This window comes from Thermobia domestica, chromosome 5 (assembly GCF_964235325.1).
Source record: "Thermobia domestica chromosome 5, izTheDome1.hap1.1, whole genome shotgun sequence".
NCBI lineage: Eukaryota > Metazoa > Arthropoda > Insecta > Zygentoma > Lepismatidae > Thermobia > Thermobia domestica.
This window is the reverse complement of record NC_137458.1, coordinates 129,155,600-129,183,405: the sequence shown is the minus strand read 5'-3', so window position 1 is coordinate 129,183,405 and position 27,806 is coordinate 129,155,600. Positions and strand designations below refer to the sequence as shown.

At 35.6% G+C, this 27,806-nt stretch overlaps 1 protein-coding gene across 1 annotated transcript in view; it reads left to right on the top strand.

The window, feature by feature from the left end:
• VGlut (Vesicular glutamate transporter) overlaps positions 1-27,806 on the top strand; it is a 436,140-nt gene that overhangs the window by 348,390 nt on the left and 59,944 nt on the right. Inside the window, exon 7 of the mRNA XM_081759097.1 lies at positions 7,169-7,283. Within this exon, the coding sequence (XP_081615223.1) occupies positions 7,169-7,283 (115 nt within the window). The remainder of the gene's footprint in view (positions 1-7,168; positions 7,284-27,806) is intronic.

The following is a 27,806-nucleotide window of genomic DNA, read 5'->3' as shown; positions in this document are numbered from 1 at the left end:
AAATCGTAAGAAGCAATTACAGTTAAAACATGAGTTACCATTATCCAGGGCGCTTTATATAATAATTATATTAGGTGATATTTTAAAATAAACATTGGATCAATAAGGCATCAAAATATAGAAGAATCTCATTCAAGACAGTCGTTGAATAATTAACTTAATAGAATGAATTTTATACTTAACATAATCTTTGACAGTTAGGTTTTCAACACAAGTCAATCTAATATAAATAACCTTTGCTTTTAATCATTTATGAATCGAATTATAATTCTTCACATTAACAAGAGAGAATTAAAATCATTTGAAAATTAACTTTCCAGTCTATCTAAAACTATATCTAAGCACTTCAAGTATTCATAAGAGTCGTTTTCATTATCAACATTAACTCATAAAATTGAAAATAAAAGTTCACAAGAATCTATAACTGATATGGGTTTAACCTAATTTCATTAACGGTAATCAGCTTACATTCGTACTTGCATATGATTCTAATAAAGTACATTGTACAGCACAATCATGATTAGGTTCCACAATATGTTGTACATGTATTTCATCGTGATTCTGATTTTGGTACGAAGTGCCATCTCTTGACCTCCAATTACGTCTATCCATGTAGCTTGTTGTATTCCTGTAATTTCGCCCTATATTCCGATTGTTTTTATGTCTACTTCTGTTGGGTGATCTGACATCAGGATTACCACGATTAATTAGGTTAGGCTGATTCCCTACATAACTTTGCCTATTTTGCTCGTTTTGATTGCTAGAATTTACTCGGCTTAGGTTGTGTTCCGTATCATTCACACTTCTGATATTTAGATTCCGAACAGGTACAAAATGATCTGAATTATTCTTATTTTTACCTACTCCTGCTTGTTGACTCATAGCATGGTATTGAGTTTCATAGCATTGGACAAGCATTAATAAATGGTTGAAACTCATACACTGTGTAGAAAACAAGATCTGTTTTAACTTAAATGGGAGCAAATTTCGAATCGATGCTATTATTCTAGATTCCGATTGCAAGGGATTAACGACTTTCAATTCGTTGTATGTATTTACAACAAATTCAACAACAGATTTGTGCAAACGAGGATTGAAATGTTGATTTCTAATGGTGGCATCTCGATTTGCAAGCAAAAAGTCATTTTCATAATTCGCAATTAGCGCTGCTTTGAATTCCTCATAAGTATTGATGTGATCACGTACGGCTTTAAACCATAAAGAACATGGTGGGAGTAATACATGAGGGATTAATTTCATATATTGTGATCTATCTATACACATTATATTGCATTCGTCCTGAAATTTTTCCAGGAAAGAAGTAGCGTTTTCATTACATTTACCACTGAATTTACTCATAGCCCGTATTTCACTCATCTTAACACTTAACTTTACCTTCCTTTTATCATTCCGTGTACTTATTGGGTGACAATTCCTATCCATGACGTGATGTGTCGTTGCACCATCCCTTTTCCGCCCATCTGTCCTCTTCGGATGAATTTCTTCCAAAATAATATCCTCATCAGACACGGGTGAAGGCGAAGTCATCTCTGGTGAGTGGGGAAAATCCAAGCGATCACTACCCATATTATTGTGGTATGTGTTGTCCTTAACCTGTAGCGTTCTAATTTCTTCCTGTAGAGTAGCTATCAATTGCGTATTTGCACGTATGTTGTTAGAATTATTGATGACCTGAATCTTTTGCTGTTGAACAGAAGATTCTATTACTTCTAAATCCTTTTTTACATCACTGATTTCTTGGCTCAGGTGGTTGTGATTATCCTGGCATTCCTCAGATATTCCTTTTAACTTTTCCTCGAACTGCGAGGTGATATCGTTCATCGTCTGGATAATTAATTGTTTCGTTTCATCTGACTTCTGTTCCATTCGTCTGCTTAATTCCTCGTATTGCTTGTTGGATTCTTGGGAGTTCTGCTCTATCGTCTGCTTTAATTCGGTAGACATCTGAATCAATTGTCGCTGTAAGGCTAGCAAGATTCGGTCTTCTGATGTCATTCCTGGTGCTACACTATGTTCACCGTCGTCACTATTATTGGATTCTTTCTCAATTGCCTCACCGTTCATTTTTCTTATAATTATTCTACCACTTCTTAGTCTGGTGAAATTTGTATTCATTAACTTTATTACAAAAGTAAATTCACCCTTACTTTGCTTCGGGATATGAATTTTTAGCTAATCCCGGGTTCGATCGTTGATATATGAATTTCGAGTGGTAGCAATTGTTTGTATGTAAAAATACCTTTAATAATTATACATATTATTATTCTCACCTTTTCTATAAGAATTATAAAGTCGATGAACGGTACTAAATGGTTTATTAGTTGATACACTTTATAATATATTTTCATTCAAACTGTCATGCACACAGACATGATGATTAGGTAACCATAAACAATTACATAGCAACTAATTACATAACACTCTCAATATCTTTTACAGATATTAAAAACATTCTTCTTTTGTTAATATTAAATTAACATCCTATTAAGTATAGTGCACATGTATGAGCACTTTCTGCCCAAGGTACAGGTAATTATTAAACTATCCAAAGTATTTCGTTATAATTTAACACATTAACTGTCATATATGTTGAATTTAACTCACACTAGCTTCAAGTTCGGGTTCTTCTGAGACAAATATGACTCACACATCACTTAACCTTGGGAAGCGTGCAATGCGCGGACGACTCACACTATAATGATGTAACGATGTAACATGTAGTCTTACGAAATGAATGTGTGGTCTCCTGGGCAAAACCCTATAGGTGTATTACTCATGAACATACAGCAGTATTTTTTTTATTGAAACAGAAAGGTCGTTTTATTCTCGAAATTCTAAATCTATTTTGGTAACAAAAAATCATGACTCCCAGTTTTTTTTTGTGTGTGTGTGGCAATCAATATGTTAAACCATATTTTTACTGGAATATACAAAGTATCCTCGTTGATAATTCAAATTATATGTGAGCCTTGGTATTCAGATACTGTTTATGCTACATCTATTTTAAAATGATTTTAATTTAAGGCTCAAATTTGTTACTCCCAGCGCAAATATTTGTAGTAATGCCACTGAAGATGAATATTATATTGAAAGTACTTGGTGCTCCTACAAGTAAACATTCATAAGAAAACATAGGAATGAGAAAAAAACTAACATTGTTAAATTAAAGTTACCAGTTGTGACGTTTCTCTGGAATAACATACCGTGGATATTTTATACTAGCTGAAATACCCATTCTTCGCATGGGAGCTGTATTTGGAAGTCAACGCCTGTGGGAGTATCATCATTTATCTAAACGTCCCGCGAAAACTATGGAGTTGACACTAATATCGGTCATTTTGTATTAATTTTACATGTCTCGGTAACCCCCCTCCCCCGAAGGTGAACCCCGGCTCGCATACAATGGTAACTGACTTTGAAAGTTATCGCTAATGGAAGTGTCACAATTGATCACAGCGACCGCGAACACTATGGATTTGACACTAATATTGGTCATTTTGGATTATTTTTACATGTCTCAATATCCCCTTCCCCCCGGTGACCCTGTCCCGCAGCCGAATGGGGTGAATTTGGAAGTTAATGCGCTCGGAGTTTCACAATTGATCTCAGCGACCGCGAAAACTATGAATTCGATACTAATATAGGTCATTTTGTACTACTTTTACATGTCCCGGTAAACGCCCCGCCTGAGACTTCCTGGTTCGAAATTTGAAAGAAACGCTTCGTCTTGGTCTGGGGCCTGGATCAAGGTACCCGCAACCCAAATTTGGTAACTCTCGGTCCACTCGTCTGGTCCCCAGGCCGCACACAGACAAACGAACTCTTTATTTTATTTATATTAGATTAGATTTCGTCCTTGAGGAAATTTTGTCTTCGTGATGTCTCAGAATCTTCTAACTTGGCCCCATAATGAGATTAGGGTAGAGTTTTCCGTTTTCTAGGATAGTCCCCGTATTTTGTCTTCAAAGAAATATTGTCTCTGGATCTTCCTACCTGTGTCCATAATTCTCCAATTCGTTTCTGCAAGTTGCATTGCATGGTTTCTCTCAGTTTCACTTTCTATTCTTATACTTTTGTGCTATTCCACTATAAGTGGAAAACGTTCAAATTTTTACTATTAGCGGAATCTCTATTCAGTTTCAAGAGCGCTATTTTGTCTATTCTATCAGTTGCTGGGGGACTGGTGCAATAAAATTCATGTGAAAAACTATGTATTTCAACACTTTTCAATCTATTTTACTCGTGTTTTATTGCTATTTCTAGTGCAGGTTCTAGTTCCAGTAGCGAAGTAAATTTAGCTAAACTAACGTGATCTAATCTAAACTAAGCTTCCTTTTTCCATTTTATTTACTTTTCTTACATGTTGAAAATTTTGGAGCTAGGTAAAGCGATTGCTCGAATATAAATCTTTAAATATAGATTAGTGAAAGTGTCAAACAATACTTAAATTAGATTTAGAAATGATAAATGTTAAAACTGGGAAGGTTATACAGGCACTTAAAGTATCCCATGCTTCTGTCAGAAGAATCTTATAGCCTTTTGCTAAAAGAGGCCGTATTTGTATCCAAGGTAAACATGAGGCGCATAAACTCCCCCTCCTACAGAATACGTCAAGTTTGGAATAAACGACTTAATAATCATTTGAATTATTTTCAAACATCTCAGTGTGTTAAATACTGCGTATTTGTGTTACAAAACGTCAGGGACTAAAAACAATTATTATACTTACATAGATATTTTACTCTAAGTATTTATTTGAACTCAACTAATACTCTACAGCAACTAATCAACAATATAATACTCTGCTGTTTAACACCTACAAGTTCTGTATATAAAATGAAATTAGAGCATAAACTGGATTCTAGAAATAAAGATTTTGAAGACATTTTGTTAATATAAAGCTATCTATATACAGAAAGTATATGTTAAAGATGCACAGAGGAAACAGAGAAATCTATTAAGAACAATTTTAAATAATCAGCTATTATTATTTTAAAAAAATATTTCGCGTGAAAAATCTTAATTTTCTAGACAAACTATTTTCGAAAATAAAGAACAGAATACCATCATTAATAGAAGGATTGAATGAAATAAAAACAATTTTAATTTAAAGCTTCTTATCCAACTTTGTACTGCAACTATATTTCATCCTAGTAGTTTTGCGTCTATTGCAGGAGTGGATTGGTAAAGCAAGAAGTTCATAAATATTATAGCGTTTGCAAATTTAGTCAATGGTTTGTAGCTAGAGCAAGGTATGTGTATTTTCACTAGAGATGGGCAAAACCAGTTTTTATAAAAACCGGAAACCGGTTTCTAGAAAAACCGAAATCCGAAAAATCTACATTTCGGTTTTCTTCAAAACCCAGTTCGGTTTTTCGCCGAAACCGTTTTCTGTTTTTTCGAAAACCGGTTCGGTTTTCACCGAAACTAAAAACCCAAAACTGTTTTGGAAAACGCATCAAACTATTTCATTGAAAACGGAATCGGTTTCCGGAGAACAATGAAACACTATTCTGGGCAGAAGTAGAACAAGTTTTGGAAAAACTGAAACCGGTTGCGATGAAAAACTGAACCGGTTTTGAAGAAAACCGAAACAGGATTCGATGAAAAAGCTAATAAGTTTCGATGAAAACAGAACCGGTTTTGGCGAAAGACCGATTTTTGACAATTTTCAAAAAACAGTTTCGGTTTTTCTAAAAACTGGAAACCGAAAAACCGGTTTTTGTGCCCACCCCTAGTTTTCACTCACCTTTGTTACATCTCATTTTCTTTTCGTTTCCCTTAACTGTTCTACCACTTACTACCGGTACCCTTAAAACTTCGAAACAATAAACGCTCCTAATTCACTCGAGTTTGAGTTAAGCAGGATCTTGAACTCGAGCAATTTGCAGAATCTTTATGAGGATGGTCAGCACCTACACAAAAGTGAAAGAAGAAAAATAAGAAAAGAGAAAAGACATTATCTTTTCTGTTAAACGTCCCACGATTATGCCCTTTAGGTTAAGGGAGAAGATGATAACCAATATTGCTAAACATACTTGAAATTGAAAAAAAGATCTGGAATTTTGATTTGAGTTTTGTTCAATACTAGTGTTCAGGGATGATTTCAGATTATTTTCTCCGGGAAAGAACTGTGCTGAAAAATTTCAATACACTGGAGGTGAAAAATAATATAACGAAAATACTGGAAATTCACATTGAGCACGATAGAATATATGGTCCCGGGGAGGCATTTCGTGGCTCCTGGGAAAATTCCACTCGGACCATCCTCTGAAACCACCACCCACGAGACCACCTGTTGCTCCGAGACGAGACAAAAGTTTCGTCAGGAAATACTAAACTAGACAGAACTCTTCTAAAAGAAACAAGTGCGCTTTTCAATATTAGACAAATCTTACATGGCACTTCTTGAGAGGAGACAGTCTAAAATCTCGTGTCGTGGCCAGCGCTATTCAATACAAAGTTTTGATAACTGTAGTAAAAAAAAATAAATGAAAAGAAATCTGACACCCTGGAGCTTAGAAATAATTTCAAAGTTCATTTTATTTCAGTAGCCTGCGGATCTATGATAGTATTTTACGGTTCTCAGGGAGTATTTTACCCCAATTTGAAACTCACTGGTCTATTGCATCTATTAAAGAGCTTACAATACCTGGCGTGAATTATATTTTAAGTACTAAAGCGTGAACACTCGAAAAATTAAAAGACGGCTCCTATGGGTTGAATGATTGTAAAGGATCGTGTCGTGAGGTTAAAAGTAGTGAGATTGAAGATGAGAAATATTGAGGAGTAGTATGGGGTCTTAAAGTTGGTGTTGAGTTAGTTGTAGAGGTAATATAGGCTCGCGAAGGTGAGATTCAGTGAGCTTTACAGAAAAATCCCTATCAATGATACTTATTTTAAGTGCCAATACACTATTGACTACAGTCAGTAAACACAGTAGGTAAATTTCAAGAATATTTTTAGCTCAGTGAAATATTTTATTTAGTAACAACCAAATATAACTAAAAGAAAACATCCAGGTATAAAATTCGATCTAACAAACTATTAAAAAATAGAGTTAAATGATTTCTGAAATAATTTGAAACGTGTGGATAATAATATAACAGCAAAAATAATTCTTTTGTTCCTTTTTTCTAATCTCTAGAGTGTTTGGAACAGCTATTGCTACGTCATGCTTCCTTAACCTTCTTGTGCCTGGAGCGATGAAAGTTCATCCAACGTTAGTCATTATCGTTCGAATACTTCAAGGACTTGTAGAGGTAAGTGAATGCATATCCGTATATTTATATTAATACTTATGAGTTAATTTTGAACGGTTGTACTTAATAAGGATCGAAGGGTATAGGAGGTTAATATTAATAAAGGTTTAACTTTAATTTTTAGAGTTACTTTTCCCTTTTAGTTTCCGCACCGTTTCTTAGGTAGTAAAAGTTTTGATATTGTGCTGTATTTGATATGACCTGTGATTTTTCTTTAAAAAAACTTAGGCATATACGATCATAAACTAACACAAATGAGTCAATATAATAATAAGTATATTTCTTAATATTTTCATAAGTTATAGAAGACTAGTACCTATACTTTAAAGTCGTATTCGAATCACCATGCTTTTCAATGCTTTCCCACAGGGAATTGAATTCAGGACCGCGTGTTTCAAACGCGCTCGCTCTACCAGTGAGCAGTGTTCCTTTCATGCATACTTTTAGGAGCTTTCCCACCCGGAAGGCAAATTATGGTTACATGCCAGTCTTGTGCAGGACATGTCCTTTAGTAAATAGTATCCCTGTGAGCCCTCTCATATCTTGGTAAAGCCTGATCTCGGGACCAGCGGGAAACATTATTTCAGGAAGGGAACTAAAATTATGAAGGAAAAAGAAAAAGCATGAAATTTGAGTATAAATTATGTTTAAAGAATGCGCTGCGGTTCGATATGTGTTATCTATCAAACTTGAATGCAATACGAAAACAATTAAGGGCAAATGGTTGTGAATAGCTGAGAATAGTGTGTGTGTATATAAGCGACTGATATTTTATTTTATATATAAAGGTAATCAAGAAGGTTCTGTCGCTTTTGTGGAGGTCTGTGTTCAATTGGCCCTCACACCGTGAGTTGAATGCGAATGGAAATAAGGCGAAAGTCAGTTGTTGGTGTGGGTATATCCAACACACTACCTGGTTGTGACAGTAAAGTTACACCGTGAACTTATGTAAGGACAGAGTGAAGATGAGATCTCCCAGAGCGTCATAAGGGCGTGTATGCTGTACGAGTTCAAACTTTGGTCAAACGCCGCTGCAGTAGGGCGGAAGCTATGTCAGACCTTTGTTGAGGGTGTCGTGACTACGCGGGCAGTGCAGTGGTGGTTTAACAAGTTTAAGGACGGTGGCGAAACACTCGAAGACGCACAATGTGCCGGAAGACCACCACATATACAAAATGAAGATCTTCAGGCAGCAATTGAGTAGAGCAGTGGCCAGATATGTGAGGAACTGAGACTACAATTCAGTGTGAGTGGAGAAACTAAGACTACAATTCGGCAGCACCCCTATGAACTTTCGAAGCACTACAAGTTGAGTGGATGGGTCCCACATGATTTGACTCCGGGACGGAAGGCAATGCGAGCAGACACCTGTGTTTCTTTGCTGTCTCGTCTGAGGAAGGAGCCATTTCTAGACAGGGTGTTGACATGTGATTAGAAGTGGATCCTATACAAAGCTCCACGGCGCCGTCATCATTGGTTAGCTTCCATGAACCGGTTCCAAAACAGCCGAACCCAGCACTGCACCAAGAGAAGGTCCTCCTGTGTGTTTGGTGGACTACTCGCGGTTAATTTTACTTTGTACATCAGGAACTGCTACCAGCTGGTCAGAGCAATCAATCCAACTGTGTACTGTCAGCAGTTGAACCGTGTTCAATAAAACTGAAAACTATGGTGCCAGCACAGCTAAGGACAGCGCTTAGTCTCAGGGTGGCTAGGATGACCCGGGATACCATTCTACGCCTTTTATGGGAAATACTATAGCGTCCGCCATACCCTCCGGACATTGCACCGTCCGATTATCACCTGTTCTATTCCTTGGATAATAACCTTAGAGGACTCCAGTTCAAATTCCTAGTAGAGGTACAAAATGCATTGATACCTTCTTCGCTTCAAGGTCCATCAAATTCTGCCGCGATGGAATCCGTGGCTTTCCAGAACGTTGGCAAAAGGTCGTCGATGCTGATGGGGACTATTTTTGATCTTCGAGGTACGTCTTAGGTAACATATCGATGTTCGAAGATAGTGGGTGAAAAAGCGACAGAACTTTCTTGGTTATCTTTATATTGGCATGTACTTTCAAATTGTTCATGTTTTTTATATTCTTTTTTATTTTTAATTTTTCACGTGTTTTTAATTCTATTATTTTTAAAATTTCCTTTATTTTTATTCATTTATTTATTATAATATTATTTTTAAGTGGACATCTGGATGAATCATGAATATGTGGTTGGAGAGACATTATTATAGCAGTGTTATTTGAGCCAGATACAATCACATTCTGTTTCTGTTGTTTGATTCTGAATAAGAAACCTGGGAAAAGTCAAAGCACTGTAATTATGGACAAGTAGATGAATGAATCTTAGAAGAAAGGATGCAAAAATTAATGGAAAGTAGAAGGGGTATGTGCATAATAAAATTTTAGTAAAGTGTTTGATTTATTTTTTAAAAAAATCAGTCGGCTTCAGGGAAAGTAACGCCTTCTCTTCAGTTAACAATGTTTAAGTATCAAGATATTTCATTCAAGATCATTGTACAGGGTGTTGCAGGAAAACTGGAAAATTTCAATTGCACTAATGAAAACAGCAAAGAATACATTTAATGATTCAGATGCATGTAAAAAGTATGCCGTTAACAATAACATTACCTATGGCAATTATATGTCATTTTCCTTCTTGAAGACAACATTAGTAGTGTCTTGAAGACACTATGAACGAGTATGTCTTGGAAATTCACCGGAATGTTCAGTTTACTACGTCTCCAGGAACGACAGTGAGTCTTTCTTTAACCCTCAGTTTCAGTTCAACGATGTTTGGAGGATGTGTACTTTATTCTTTACATTAGATATGCTCTCATAGATTCGTCACAGAGATAAATCTCACAGACTGAATTCAGGGGAACTCGGGCAGTGGCGTATTTAGGGGGGCTCACCCGGCTCGATCCCCCCTTCCCCCGTTGTGTGCAAAGTTTTTTTTAATGTACTTGCAGGGATAATAGAAAAACTTACGAATTTGTCACCTAACGTCTCTTGTGGAAATGCAGAACAAGAGTCAGCATATCTGCAACAGAATGACACATCCCTCTTCACCCCCCCCCCACAAACACACACTCTAACAAACACTTTTAACAAGCAAATATGTTATTACAGCGGAACAGTATTGCCCCACTCCAATTTGGCTGTCTCTGTTCTTGGCACCTTTCTCCTGAGCATGTTTGTTAACGTATAAATACAGTATATATATATATATATATATATATATATATATATATATATATATATATATATATATATATATATGCAGATGTGTGTGTATAGTGTGTGTATATGTGTGTGTAATAGGTATACTTGCATATCTGGACTCATGCTATGTTGTATTTAGTTTTGCCCCAAAGTTTTCACCCCTCCCCCCTCTATTGAAAATTTCTGGATTTTGCCTGATCTCGGAGATCATAGAATGTCACCGTTCTTATTAAGTGTTTTCACAGCGAACACACATTTCGTTCAACTTCAGTACCTCATTATTACTAAAGGGTAAAGTCTTATTAACGTTGTCTTATCGGTTCCAGAAATTACCGGTTGTATATTGTTGCTGATTCTAGATTCAAAATTTCCCGTTTCCATGCGCTACCCTGTATATGCATGATAAGTCCTCGATTTTAATTATATTTAACTCTTTGCAAACGTACTTTAAAATGCAATTTTCTCCCAGCAAACGGATGATTTCTGGTATTTTTTTAATATGTAGAAATAATTCGTTTAAGTTGTTTTTATTTTAAAGTCATTTCTGAAAACTATAAACTTTGCTCATTTAAAATATATATAGCTTCTTTAAGTGAATGATACAACAATTGTTCTAACATTTGGAATTCTTTTCGTTAACACCTTTTGGGAAAGAAAAAATAAATTATATTAGTGCTTATTGTACAGATGTTGACAATAAATAATATCGAAATAATTCATGCAAAATATCTTAAAATTAAATATATAAAGTTGTCTGAAAGCTATTGAGTCTTTAGAGGTCAAAATTGAGAATATATTTAGTGATTTGAAAATAATACTACATTGAGAAAAATCCGTTATCCGGACAGCAGTATATTAAACAAATATACGGAATACTTATGTTTACTACGGATATCTGTACGGAGCATATGTTATCCATATGCTACACTCGTATTGCCTTTTCCCCCCATTATATGATACATCATTCCGCTGCAGGTTATCTGACATCTAACAGTTTTCCGTATATTACATACGTATACGAATGTTAAATATGTCAGCTACATGTTATATACGTCCATCTGTATGTGGGATCCTGACCGCCTATATACAGTTCTTTCCTTCGTAATGAAAGTATTTTTATTCGGTACACTTATACGGTTATTACTATATAACATACTTTTTAAGTTATACTTTCGCTGCAGGAGCTACATAAGGTTGTATGTTAAGTCGAAATACTACAAGATTTATTCATGTAACCTACGTTTTTACGTACGTCACATACGTATTTTTCAGCGTGTGAAATCACATATGCTCCATTTTGTTCGAATAAATCCCTCTTGGTTATATGGATAACGTATGCGCCTTTCGTGCAGGATATCCGGGTTTGATTCCCGGTGGATGCTCATGGAGTTCAGATTCCACGTTAAGCTGTAGGTCCACGCCTCATATAGCCTTACTGCTTAAAGGACGCTAAAAACAAATCAAATCGTTTTGTTCGATGACCTGCTGTTTTTCTAGGCAACACCACATTTTTCCCATCGCATTAAAACTTATTTGGTTTCTAGCCAAGACATTGTGACACGTAGTTTTCAGAGGACACCTTTTGAAACTCATTTAAAACCATTCAGATAGTATTGCTAAAACCAAAACAAATTATAGCCTAATGGTGCCGTGTTTGGGCTATACGGTAGGTGTATTAAAATCTCCCAGCTAAATTCTATCAATTTCTGATGAGTCGTTAAAGTTGTATGGAATCCAACGTTATCAGTGTGGTATACGAAATCCTTTCTGTTGACTAGTTCCGGCCGTATCTTTTGAATTGATATGCGCACTCTCACTAGTTGTCGACAGCGTAGATCTGAGTCTTCATTCTGCCCGGTGATAGAAGCTTGTGATGCACAATGTCTTTCCAATCCCACTAAACGCACAGTATAATCTCCCTCGGAGTCAATGTCAGCTTCGCCACAGACTATAGAAGTTCTAGGTTCGAACACGATCTCTCTCACATATTGTTGTCGAAGATTATCCATTTTTCCTTACTCTTGATTAACTGCTAGAGGATGGTAAGTTTAAGTATAAATTTGATCACGTAAATGTTTCTGAGTTGGATTATGTGGGAGCTAAACATCGAACTCTGGAATCTGTAACACCATTCCAGAAATGGGTTCCCTATTGGAATGTACCAATAAAACAGACTACAATTATAAAGGGAACGAAGAAAGATCTGTCGCTTTTTGTGGAGGTCTGTGTTCAATTGGCCCTCACACCGTGGGTTGAATGCGAATGAAGATAAGGTGAAGTTCACTTGTTGGTGTGGATATATCCAACATACTACCTGGTTGTGGCAGTAAAGTTACACCGTGAACTTCCGTAGAGGCAGAATGAACATGGAACCTCCACAGAGCGTCTTAAGGGCATGAATGCTGTACGAGTCAAACGCGGCTCCAACGGGACTTTGCTGAGAGTATCATGACTACACAGACAGTGCAGTGCTGGTTTAACAAGTTTAAGGACGGTGACGAAACACTCGAAGACGCACACGTGTCGGAAGACCTACACATGTACAAAATGAAGATCTTCAGGCAGTAGTTGAGGCGAACAGTGACCAGATATGTGAGGAACTAGTATTGTGAGTGGAGTGGAGAAATCAGCCGGCAGCACCTCTATCAACTATGGAAGCAGTACAAGTTGGGTAGATGGATCCCACGTGATTTGGCTCCGAGCTAGAAGGCAACGCGAACAGACAACTGTGTTTCTTTGCTATCTTGTCTAAGGAAGGACCCATTTCTGGACAGGGTGTTGTCATGTGATGAGAAGTGGGTCCTGTTCGAAGCTCCACAGCGCCATCATCATTGGTTAGCATCCCATGAACCGGTTCCAAAACAGCTCAAACCAGGACTGCACCAAACGAAAGTCCTCCTGTATGTTTGGTGGACTGCTCGCGGCATAGAACATCTGAAATTGCTACCAGCTGGTCAGTTCATCAATGCAACTGTGTACTGTCAGCAATTGACCCGTGTGCAAGAAAAACTCAAAACTCTGGAGCCAGCACTTCTGAATCGAAAGGGTTCCTCCTGTTACAGACAACACTAAGTCCTACGTAGCAAGGATGTCCCGGGACACCTTTCTACGCCTTGGATGGGAAACACTATTCCATCCGCAATACATCCCGGACATATCACTGTCCGATCATCATCTGTTCCATTCCTTGGATAATCACCTTACAGGACACCAGTTCAAATCCCTAGTAGAGGTGCAAATTGCACTTGATACTTTCTTCACTTCATGACCCACAAGGTTCTATCGCGAAGGGATCCATGGGCTTTCAGAACGTTGACAGAAGATCGTCAATGCTGATGGGGACTATTTTTGGTCTTCCAGGTACGTCTTATATGGCATATCGATTATGGAAGATGTGGGTGAAAAAGCGACAGAACTTTCTTTTTTACCTTTATAGCAAACCCTTAGTGATAGGACAAAACGCATTGCACTTCAGCGCAATAACTTGTGAAACAAATATGTTTCATGGCAACCTCTTATTTAAAAAAATAAACTGTTATTTCAGATGTTGGACTCCAGCATGATGGCTTTGTGATCACTTGTGATTTCGAGGTTACCTCACCCTTCAGACATAATCTATTACAAATGTAGACTCTCAACACAACAGGATTCCTTGTGTCAGGACAGCCATCTGACTTTTAACCCACTCTGTACTTTCAATTGTTAAAATTGGGTATGTGCTGCGGTCCCTTGCCTTCAGGGACCACTACGCCTAACAGCCTTGATTACAACCTCTTTCATTCAAAAATTTGAAGGGAATTTGGCCATGTGAATACACCACATTTTATACTGAATATTCACACTACTTAATATCTCGTGATTTATCAGAATATTATATTTGTTATTTCATAAAGATAAAAGAAGAAAACACTCAACTGATATCCATTTATTGATAAGTCTATCCTACTAGCTTATTCTTTGTGAAGAACTCCTTCGTTGCTACATGGTTTGCATACGGGCCTGTGGCGTGGGAAATTCGGGCTCGATTCTCAGTGGAATCTCATGTGGTTCAGATCCCATGTTAAGCTATATACCTACGTGTCATGTAACCTCAGTGCTGAGTGGGACACTAATCTCTAAATCAACCAACCAATCTTCGTTGTCAAGTGACTGCACGTGTGTTTTCTGTTCAATTTCCGATAAGACTAACTTACCTAAGATATAAACACGTGTAGTAGATAGGATTCCACGTTAAAGTGTAGGGCCCATTTCAAATAGCTTCGGTGGTGAAAAGGTTTGTTAATCTTCTGGATCAGGAGTATATTTTTATTTTATTTTATTTTCTTCTTATTATTATTCATCAATATAAGATATGTTTATTCTACGCTCAAAGCTTCCAAGCTATATATTTCTGCCTCTTTGGCTTCACAACTGAGAAAAGTTTCACGTTATTAAATTACAGAACAATTCGCAGTGAAACAGATGAAGGGAAAAGAACTGCAATCGGTTTAACAGAGAAACTGTGTCGTTATCATGTTACGAGAAATATGTGCTGACATCTCCGCTGGCTTCCATCACAGATAACCTTATTTTTCCTCTGCTGTCCACAACAGTGGGTGAACATGAGGCTCTTTCGTTTGAAACTAATATAGTTCAAATCTACGGAAATTCATTTTTCAGCAATTATCACAATATATGCTACACGTATTTTTGTCTAAGTTATTAGAAAATCCATCAGTTATATCAGTGGTAAAAGTGGATCTGAAAGGTAGAGGAACGCATGACGTCACGCCATCCTAGTGCCTATCTTTACCTATTGTAATTTTAGGAAGTAGGAGAACGCCATAGATATATTTTGGAAATGAGGTACTGCGTCTGCCCTCGTTCCCTTCACTTCAACCCATGAGTTATACATTAAATTCAATTTGTAAATCACCAGATTTTCCCCTAGCCCTACATGGAAAATATTCTCGTTAGATGGACAGCATAAACCACTATATTTGGCAGGAAAAATCACAAGATTGGTAGCCATTCTCTGACCTGCTTCTGCTGTGTTCGACTGCTTTTTGAAGCTTCAGGTCAAGTTAATTAATAACTCAACAAGAAGAATACAACAAATGCGTATCCAACTCATCTTTTTTACGGCACTTAGTAAATTGCCAGTCTTACAGAGTCTTAGGGAAGTTCGATGTGTTAGACTAATTAGCGTGCAAACTGTTGTGCTTACCCTAAATTGCTAAAACAAATAAAACATTATATTTTTTAACTGTAAGATGAACACACTGTAAGATGAGAAAAAAGTACTTTATCTCGGTGTTAAATTCATGCAAATCTTAGTAGAATTACTTTAAGACATTTCATGACAATGCATAGACTTCTTCACTAAGTTCTCTATCTCATTTACCAATCTCAAATGCTTCACCTCGTTGTTTATGGAATGTTCTTTCCGGGATATTCGAACTTTCTTATCAATAAATAGCTTCAATGACATCAAGCTTTAAATTCATGCATATTTATTGACAATTAATAATGCATGATTAAGATGTATATTTTATGACATCGTAGTGTTCTCCAAATTTTGATTAAATCTCCTTTTATCTACAAAAGGTAGAAAAGTCAGTGTAATGCTATGATCTGTTCCATCAGGAGTACCTCTAGCGGTACGATAAAAACGTGAACCGCTGAGCACACATGGCGCATGTGTTATAGTTGTCTACTTGTGAAGGGCAGACAGATGTAGTTCATTGTGAGCAAAAGGACAAAGCCGAGCAGTACTGTAACTTGTGGCAACTGGCTCTCATTTAAGTTCCTCGCCACTTCAAACTAAAATTTTCTTACTCCATATGACACGATACTAACAATGAATGTATAAATAAAGGTCAGAATAGTTTTTCCACGACCAAAAAAAATCTCTTAAATAAATAAAATATGATCTGAGATTATTTCAGTAAAATGTATACTATAGTATACATTAGGGCCCTCAGAAATAATATATATTTATTAAGGCTTTAAGTTGTGCGAAACAGTGTTTCCTTCAATTTAACTCATCAGTCTGGAATGGACTTACCAAACGTTTCAAAACAACTGAAAATAATTTAAGTTGCTGTTACTGTCCCATCAACTGAACGAAATAAATTTCCCTAAGACAAAGCATAAATGTAATCTGGACCCTTGGCCCTATTTCTTGTAAAACACCAGCTGGATCTTCTAGAAGTCAGTAGGACACGGCCATTGAAGAAACAATTCGTAATGGCTAGTGAATATGTCTATCTTCGAACATGTGGCACCTTCAGACTATTATCTTTTTCGTCAAATGAAGAAAATTTAGGTGGCCAACGTTTGAATTCCTATGACGAAGTCAAATCGGGTGACTAGACTTCTAAAAGATTTACTTGTATGAACAGGCTACTTTGAAACTTGTGCCAAGATGGAAGAAATGTGTTGAGAGATTTGGTGCCTCTGTTGAAAAGAAGTTTCAATATGAGTCTTTACTTTGTAAATAATCTTGCTCTGTTACAAATTACACTCTTTCCTACATAAATTGCTGTGCGTTACTTGTCGATTCGCCCTCGTAGTAAAGCGTACATATACCGTTTCTGTTTCTAAAATCAGGAGCGCACTATAGTCTCTGACAACGGTTCTGTGTCAGGGTGTCCTAGTCATTGTTAAATATAAGGTTTTAGAAAGTTTAGCATTCCTTTCCAGCACTGAGGCTGTATGAGACGTGGTCCTAAGATTTAAGATCTAACCTGAACCACTGTTATCCGTCCGATGTTTTTAAATTGAATATTGAACCTGGAACACAATGATGTGCGTACTGATATAAATGTAAATTTCCGGAGAAGGGTGTAAATATCGGTGTGAATTGATGTATTAGTAATTGAAGTATTGGAAAACCATCGCTGTTGCATAACTACATGTAAGTGAATATACGTAGTTGAAATCAATATAATTAATATGACATATATATATATATATATATATATATATATATATATATATATATATATATATATATATATATAGGAAAAAAGAAAGAGGAAATATACAAAAAGGACACCAAACAAATAATTTTCTTTCATTTTTTTCCTAGTTTACCTCTCTCTCTTTCCTTTCTGAAGAAAAAAATGTTTAGTGTCCATCTATCAGCACCCTCTCTGTCTGAATATCCTGTTGCTAAGGGAAACGGCAGACCTTGGGTATTTCTGATCAGAAAAACAAATTCATGGACCTTCACAAAGGCAGAATAATAATATCAATAATGCTATTGTAAGAAAGGAAGAAAGAGAAAGAAAGAAAGAAAGAAAGCAACCACATGGGAGGGAGTGAATTTCGCATGGTAAGTAGTAAGAAGAAGAAGAAGGAAACGCAAAGATGATGTGTTAGTTTGCAAGTAACAACATGAACAACAGAAGGAAAAACAAGTGCTAATGGATCGGAGGGAAAACAGAAGACTCTTCTCAAACTCCATCGCTAATGGACATTCGATCCTATTTCCTCCAATGTTTCTGCTTTGTCTTGAGAAAGAAACTATTTAGTAAACAAAATCCTTCGTTTTTTTTTAACCTAATCTCAAGGTTACTAGTTAACGATTTCTCCCTTCTTTGAAAACAGAAATAAACATAACAACGAACGAACTCAGAGGGAACTAAAGACTCTAGGATTCAATAACCAGTAGTGTAAATAAGGTTGCGTTGCGTATTTCTCCTTTTCACATTTATTTACTTGAGCCATCTTTGTTTTTCCTCATTGATTTATATGTAAAATTTCTTTTAAGAAGTTTCAAGAACTATTTGATGGATCACCATGAACTTTGGCCAAGAAGTAGAGGCTCAAACGTTAGAAAATGAGTTGATTCCAAGATATAGACAAAAAAAAAAAAAAAAAAACTGTTTCCCATATATTAGTACGGAAGGGTGGTTTGTAAATCCCTGGTTGGCAGGCAACCTTTCTAGCGACAGAGTTGTGTGGGTTGCATATATTTAAGACATCCATATTTTTGAAAAGAGTTGATTTACCAAAACTTCTTTTGTATATTTACCTTGTCCGTGTACCCGTACATCCCGAGACAAAAAAAAAAAATCTCAAAAAGTAACTAGTGAACCACCATCAAATTTGGTCAGTATTTAGAGAGTCATGAGTTAGGAACGCAGTCTGTTGATAGAGATAATATCATAACTGGAAATTGTATCAATAATCCATTTCTGGTTTTTACGTTGAGCACTTTAGAGATCACTATAGTGGTAACAGGCAGTGAGAAGTGGGGAGATCCAAGAATACATCTCATTTCCACTCTAACCTCTCTAGTAAAATTGCACTGGTAGAAGTCGAAACTAGAACTGTTTTAACGTTGATTGTAGTGGAGTAGAAACGTAAATAGATACAGGGCCTGCGATGAATTAAACGTTCCAAGAGTACATTTCATCTTCACATTAATCTCTCTATTAAAATCAGAAGGGGTAGAAACGTACTACAACTTTAGATTTCAATATTTATTGAGGAAATATCACACTACACAAACCAAATTCCTTCACTGATGTACACGTGACACTGTTATTCGTTATTAAGAAGTTCGCGGTGATTCATTCAGTTTATCCCAAAATATGGAAACAATCAAAAAACCGATGCCCCATGTAATTTTATGCGATGGGGCTATAATACAGTAAGAATGTTCCTAAAACTTTAATGAGTCGTTGAGTGGGATAATTGAAACTGATTGGTCAAATGTGGTGGTCATTAGACAACCGGCTTCCAAGGTGTGAACAATTAAAACTCGGTTACCATAGCAATCTGAATGGAGGGTGATGGAAAATGTGTTGCTGAACCGTTAAAAAGCACGTTATTTACACTTTTATAACCAAACTCTTTCACGTAATGTACACTTTGACATTGATAGTTGTTTATGTTTTCCTTGGCATAAACTGGAATATTAATTTACGTGATTTTACTGATTTGTTTATTTCAAATTTATTTAATTGTCCGTTTCTTCGTAATATTAATGTAAATTTATTTTAATAAAGCAACAGACATTTAACTAGACTTGAAAAAGAAATAAATCAAAACACATCACTAAAATTTAAGTTCATTAAAAAAACAGGAAAACAATTTCCCATAGAAATCAATGGGTTAAAAACAGGAAAGTAAATTCACATGTAAGTCAATGGACTAAAAACAGTAATTTCCCATGTAAATCAATCCGCTAAAAGAACATGAAAGTAATTTCCCATATAAATCAATGGGGTAAAGAATAGGAAAGTAATTTCCCATACAAATCAATGGAAACAGGAAAGTATTTTCCTATATAAATCAAGGGGTAAAAAAACAGGAAAATAATTTCCCATTCAAATCAATGGAAACAGGAAAGTAATTTCTCATATAAACCGATGGGCTAAAAACCAGCGAAGTAATTTCCCATGTAAATCAATGTGCTAAAAAAAATCAGGAAAGCAATTTCCCATACAAATCAGTGGACTAAAAAACATTAACGTAATTTCCCATTTAAATCAATGGGCTGAAAGAACAGGAAAGTAATTTCTCATATAAATCAATGGGGTAAAAAAAAAACAGGAAAGTAATTTCCCATATAAATCAATGGAAACAGGAAAGTATTTTCCCATGTAAATGAAGGGGTAAAAAAACAGGAAAATAATTTCCCATACAAATCAATGGAAACAGAAAAGTGATTTCTCATATAAGCCAATAGGCTAAAAACCAGGAACGTAATTTCCCATATAAATCAATAGGCTAAAAACCAGGGAAATAATTTCTCATATAAATCAATGGGGTAGTAAACAGGAAACTAATTTCCCATATGAATCAACAGAGTAAAATTAAAAGTGATGTTGTAGGTGCTGAACACCGTTACGAAACTAGCTGAAATGCATATTCTTCATATGGGAAGAATAAGAATTATAGAAAATATTTGATAGCTATGTGTAAAGTCTCTTTTCCTCTCCCATCTCCCTACAATAAATATTTTTAATCAATACTCAATTCAACACAAGTAGTAACTATGTTCAAACATTCATTTCAAATATATATATATGTAATTTGCTATAGATACAGAGAATTGAATTTACATAGTAGAATGAGTATAGTTTCAGCTACTTACAATGATTTTTCCAATAGCGACCACCATTCGTTATGCACTCTTGGCAGTGATGAACAAGAGTCTGTATGCCATCTTCATAAAACTCTGATACAGCAGAAGCAAACATGTACAGTATTTTACAACTGCGATGAAATCATCCACATAAGGAAAATGTTGCTCACGTAGTCCATCTTTCAAAGGGCTGAAAAAATTGAAGTCGGGAGGCATCAAGTATATTGCAAATGTGATAAGGCGGCTCATCCAAATTTTGCAACACTAGTGTAGGGCCTGCGGTTACCGTGTGGCAACTTTCAGCGTAGTCAGTGCCTTCTTGTAGCGTTCTGAATTACACTTTAGGATATATATATATATATATATATATATATATATATATATATATATATATATATATATAGAGAGAGAGAGAGAGAGAGAGAGAGAGAGAGAGAGAATTCGGATGTTTTCATAGACTTTATGACTGTTGATTTAGATGCATCTGGTAATCTTGCATCTGGTAATCAGATATTTATAGGTGATTATTGTACTTCATCTGAATAAAGATAAATACAGAGAGATTAGTTTTAATAATGTAATATTTAATGCATACTATCAAGATTATATAAACCGTGTCTCGCTAATAAATATCTCAAATACAGATATGTTTGTTCAGTTTGATCTTAGCAGAAAGTAAACATGGCTAAATAACCGTGAAATAGATTGACAGTTATATTTATGCATACATTCACACACCAGAAAATAGCTTTTTCCTGCCCTTTGTTGTTGTTTTCTCTTTTTTCTTTCTTTCTTCCTTTGTATTGTTTCCTTCAACGTGTTGCTATTGCTTTTATCTACCCTTATCTATCCCCCAAATACCACCTTTCTCCTTCTCTCAGCTTTATGTACATGTGTGGGTGTCAGTCTCACGCACACATGCACACGTCATCCTGCTTGTTGAAATTTACACAGCAATTGTATAAGTATTACCGTCCTGTCTCCCTCTCTCTCCTCTTTGGCCTAACAGTGGGAGTCATCAGTTGGGGTAATTATCTTCTGATCGAAGTTAATGTGTTTCCTTTTCACAATCCCTGACGAAGCCATTAGCTGAGCAACAAAAGCTGAAATCGATTACTTGAATTGCTTAGCCTGTTCTATTCACTTACTATATCGTTGGTCTTTTTTTCTCTTTTTCTCTGTCGTGTGCTTATTTGCTGTATTTTTCTCTTTCAGTTTTTGCTTTTTGTTTATTTTTTATTACTTTTTGCTTTTTTGTGTATAAAATTTATTGTTTTTGTACTATTACATAAAATGAATGTAGGAGACGAGTTATAACAATTGGTTAACGCCAATGTCATAAACGATATTTATTGCTTTTTCTCCCCCTGCCTCTTTTTTTAACTCTGGCTTTTCAACTCTTGCATCAACTACCACATTGTCTTTTGAGTTTTCTTTTACCCCTCCCTTTCATGGTTCAATCTATCTCAATTCTAATTTTGCATTCTTACAAAAGATAGAAATTTCAGGAAGTAGCTGATTTTACATTAATTTTTCAAAACAAAAAGTTTGAAATGTTAAAAATAATTGTATAGAATAAGTTTACTCTTTCATAAGAACAATTTCCTTTACGTAAAGTGGTCTATTATAATCAGGGATGTTAAAAGAAAAATATTTTTCTTCGAATTTTCTTTAAAAGGTCTACTTTTATAAGCAGAGATATTTTCATTTCATATCGTAAAATTTCGATGAACTTCCAACAAACTATAAGAAATGAAAATCTTTAAGTTTTACATCCCACGTTATGCCGGCTAGGCTAAAGGAGACAGTGATGATGACAAATGAATGAAATGGTGGAATGAAGAAGGTGAGAGGAAACGGGAGAACTCCGAGAAACCCCACGCATGCAACAAACTATAGGGATTCCAAAAGTAGAAGAGGTATAAAGGTGGACGGACACTGAATCCATCTATACCTAAAAATCATTCCTTGCTTTCTCTTCCTGTTTTTGCTATGTTACTTGTCATGGCCGCTCACAGCAAGGAACAAAGGGGGAAAATTTTTCCTCCCCTTGGATTTTCGAAGGATGTTCAATTCTTGGAAATACATGTCGAAACATACTACAGTAATTCGCTCTCATATACTATAATGGAGTTCGTAATATATTAATCTAGCAAGTAGTTAATAAGGGTATGTGCGTAAATAATTGTTATGAAATACGATGTATTATGTACAGTTACGCATCTACGTATGTGTGTATTTGCACCTGTGTTTGTGCCGGTTTTTTGCCCCTCTCCCTTGGAATCGCTCTTCCCGCTCTAGGAATCGGTCATCTACCCCCTGGGAAAAAATCCTGGGAGCATCTCTGCCTGTCGTGTCAAACAATAAGTAGAGTCGCTCGATTGTTTAAAAGTGTAAAGTTTCGCATTTAAAAGGTATATACTGTACATATTTAATACTTCCATTGAAGTAGAGAATTATCTATAGTGACCACATGAAATGAAATATTGGTATTTGTTTAAAACAAACAAATTCTCCCATACAGTATTATTTTTTTCTTTAAAGCCACCATAAATGCCATTAGACATGGAAATGAAAAGAAATAAAAGATCAAGCCAGGAAATTAAACGTTTCTTAAACTAAATCATGTTGTGCTGCAGTTATTAACGAAACATTTTCTTGCGAAATATAAAATTATTAGATGTTTTCGAAAAATTTCGACCAAAGAAAACTCATCCCCAAAAGTAAACTACCTCTTGTAGATTTGTCTATAAGAAAATGACTAAGCCATATGTTAGGGTTGTTAATGAAATATTTGTATATAGAATAACAAAATCGCAGAAGTCATATTTCACAAAACTATCAGAAAAAACTCACCCTGAAACTAAAATACCCCTTGTGGATATTTTCATGGTAGTTACTTATGCAACATTATAGGAATGTTAATGAAATATTTATTTTACAAATATGAACAAGTCGTTTTTGAGAAAGTAATCTGAAAAGAAACTTACCCAAGAGTAAACTACCCTTGCGAATTTATTCGTAAGTAGTAATTTATGCTACATTATATTATGGAGTTATTTACAAGTTATTTATTTATGAAATATGAAGAAAATCGCATGATTTGTTTTTGAGAAAATTGTCCGAAAGAAATTCACCTCCAAACTACACTTCGTACATTTTTCAGGATTAGTGGCCCTGCGTAGCGTAGTCGCTAACGCTCTCGCCTTCGGTGCGAGCAGTCCCGGGCTCGATTCCTGGTAAGAGCACTCGGTCGAAAAAGTGTAAAAAAGCTTTTCCAGGCCAGCGATCCTGAATGAGGGTTTCCTGTGTTTTCCTCATTCACACCAGGCAAATGCCGGAGTTGTACCTAACTTGTAGGTTCCAGTCCGTTTCCTACCTTCCCTTTCCCCGGATAGTGTGTGATCCCTCAATACGTGACGGGCTAACTTGGCCATAGATGCCGAAAAACCAGAAATCTAAACATTAATCCCTAATCTTTCAAGAGTAGTAAATTATGCCAGATTATCAGGATGTTAATGAATTATTTATTTATTTATGAAATATGAAAAATATCGCCTGAGCCGTTTGTGAGAAAATTGTCCAAAAAATACATTACCCCTCGTATATGTTTCCAGGACAAATGATTTATGACTCATTATCAGATTATTTATGAAATATGAAGAAAATCGTAATGAGTCGTTTTTGAGAAAATCGTCTGATAAAAAAACTCAATCACTAAAATAAACTACCCCTTATCTTATCAAGATAAATGTTTATTACAATTGTGAGATTATCAATGAAATATTTATTTATGAAATATGAATAAAATTGTCTGCGTCGTTTTTAAGAAAATTGTCCGAAAAGAAACTCACCTCAAAGAGCAAACTCCCCCTCTGGATTTTTTCCCAGAAAAATCACTCCTGCCACTGTGTGCAGTTGTTATTGGAAAATTGATTTAAGAAATATAAATAAAATCGTTAGAGCTGATTTTGAGAAAATCGCAGGTTTTCATTTTTAACCTTAAGTAAATTACCCTTATTTTGTAAGGGAGGGAAAAAGATTTTTTTAAAAAAACATGGAGAATCGCATAGAAACCTTATGCGTTGAGTGGTATGGCCTTACTTCTTCAGTATCTACGGGTCATGAAAGGTGTAAATCTACTGAAATCTCGAATTTGATTTTTTAAACCATACTTTCGGGGCCGCGGTGGCTCAGTGGTAGAGCGTTCACCTCTGGTGCTTGGGGTCCCGGGTTCGATCCCAGCCCCGCTAAGTGAACTTTGTGGTGGACAAACACCGTGTGCGTGGGTTTTCTCGGGGTTCTCCTGTTTCCTCCCACTTTCTTCATTCCACCATTTCATTCATTACTCATCATCACCGTCTCCTTTAGCCTAACCGGCATAACCGTGGGACGTGAAACTCAAAGATTTCATTTCATTTAAACCATACTTTCTTCTCTCCTTTAGCCACTCGTAAATATAAAATATTTTCGAGCGTAATAAAAGTCCTATATTACTTTCGGCAATAAACAATATATTTTTTAGTCTCATAAAGATAAGTTTTTCTCGATTTTTTCGAAAACTACAGATGAGAATATGCTTTCAAATGTCTCACTTTCTTTACCTCGATTTAATCTACCAATTAACAACGTATCATCTCCGAACAATATGGTAGCTAAATAAATAAAGTTTAAGGCTTAATTATAATTTATGCTAGTGTGGAATATTGTAATGTATGAGACAGAAACATGAACATTACGCAAAAGTGATGGAAAACAACTGGACGCTTTAGAAATATAGGTGTGGAGAAGAATGGAGAAAAGTAGCTGGATCAAGCAAGAAAAGAATGAGAGGATGTTAGAAATGGTAGAGGTGAAAAGGAAAATTTTAGATATTAATAAGAAGAGGAAGGGAAACTGTTTGGAACATTGACTAAGAAGGAACTATATCATAAAAGATGTGCTATAGGGTATGGTGGCAAGAAAAGGAAGGAGGGGGCGAAGGAGGCTACAATTGATGGACGATATGAAAACAGGAAAATCGTACGTGAGGCCGGAAGAGGGTAGCTGAAGCCCATTGGAGCATGGTAGCTTCTCAGTTGAGGTAATTGACCTCCCAATAATAGCAGAATACCTATGATGATAATGATCATTACCCATACTTTGTATTGTTATCTTGCTAGTTTCATAGTGAAAACTTAAAGGGGGGTATACTTCAGTATCAGTTACAATAGGTGGCTCGCTTATCGACTACCATCAATCTTTTAGGTTTGCAAAAAAATAAACTGTTTTCTCTATTTTCTGGAAAACTACTCATTAGGATTTATACTCACAAATATCATATCATTCAGGTCAATGAGAACTATAGATTGGTATATGTCTCACTTTTGGACACTTTTTTCTCCTTTTAAACACTAATATTATTGTAAAATACCCAGTGTTTACTATGTGATACTCTCATGAATATACAATTTCCCTTTGTTTTTAACGTACCAAACAGGAGTCTTAAGCTTCATGTTATCATTATCCAGAAAAACACACTTGCTTCCTGGAAGCCTACTTCACCATTAATTTAATTCGTGAATTAGATTCTGAAAATAAAATCACATTTCTACACTACAGTACAGAAACTGGAATAATTTGAGAAAAATACACTGTAATGCATCTAATTTCTCACTTTTACACGAAACGATAGTAATTTTTTATGATCGGTTATTAAAAGATAGAAAATATTATTATTCCGCGCGTAATGGTCCGTTCCGTTACAAAAGCTTTTTCCTTGAGATTATACCTTCCAGGCGATATATTGCTTTTTTTCTTCTTAACGTCACTCAAAGTGTGTATATCGTTTAATAATGTTATTCTGCAGATTGTTTCAATAATGTATTGCTTTGAGTACATTGTTTATCTGCTTATGTTGTGATATTTGCAATAGACCCTACATGCACTGCAGTGGCGTATTTAGGGGGGCTTCCGGGCTTAAGCCCCCCCAAAATCTTACTATAGTAAAATATATGAAATATCTTGCAGAATTTTCACATTTTCAGGCAAAGCCCCCCCCCCCGAAAGTTAGCAAAGCGCCCCCGAAACAAAATCGTAAATACGCCACTGTATATTCTATATTCCATTTTAAACTTGTACATTTGAACTTTCGTATGAAAATTGTGGATATTATGAAATTCTAATTACGTACATTACAAATTCTGATTACTCTATAACTTTTTATCAATTGTTTCTAGTTTCTGGAAACGATATACGAACATTGGTGAAAAATGTGATTAATCTGATTAACTGCAAAATATTAACCCCTTGCGTTCCCGTGACATCTATGGGAATGTCATAAATTACCCCGGGTGCAAAATACCAATGTGACATCCATGGGATGTCATGAAAACGTATCCTTTATTAAGGATCGCATTAATCATGGAGATGATGAAATTTTTTAATGGATGCAAGGCATAATCTAGTTCTACTATTTACCCTTTGGAGACATTACCTTACTGACAGAAAAGAAAAAAATGTTTTGTCTCAGTAGATAGCAGGCTTAAAGGAGAATTCAATTACGAGACACATGTTTGTTTTGACAATAAACAATTTGCAACTTCGAGATCGCATTTCGAGATTGGAAGAAAGAAAAAGACTTTGTCTTTGATCTCTGGTCAGTGTTACCAACCTGAAGCAGCATAAAAATCCCTTCAGAATATCAAAATTTCCCTTTTTTAGTCCAAATGTTCCACAATACTAATATTTAAAAAAAAATCAACAATGTGAATGTTCTACTCACGTGTGCACAATAACTATATCCTATACTATGCTCTATAGACAGTCTTTTAACAATAAATAAAAACTTGGTATTACAGAATGCACATAGCAAAATGATACTTGGAACGCAAGGGGTTACGGTAATATGTTCATAACTTTTAGGAGTGTGTATATTCATTACTACAAGTGTCTGTATCATAGGTAGAAGAAAACAAGGTGATCTGATATTTAACGAAACATTTTTACATATTATAGTATATAAACATTCCTATAAACAATCTACTTCAGAAAAACAATCAATTATTATTGGCAATGAACGGTATAGTTTTTAGCTCCATAAAAATAGTTTTTTGTCGATTTTCTCCTAAACTACGCGTCAGAATTTCCCCTTAAGCATGTTATTTTGTTAGGTTTAATGTTGTCTGTCTATTGACATATGTCTTGTCTTTGTACTTTTTTTTTC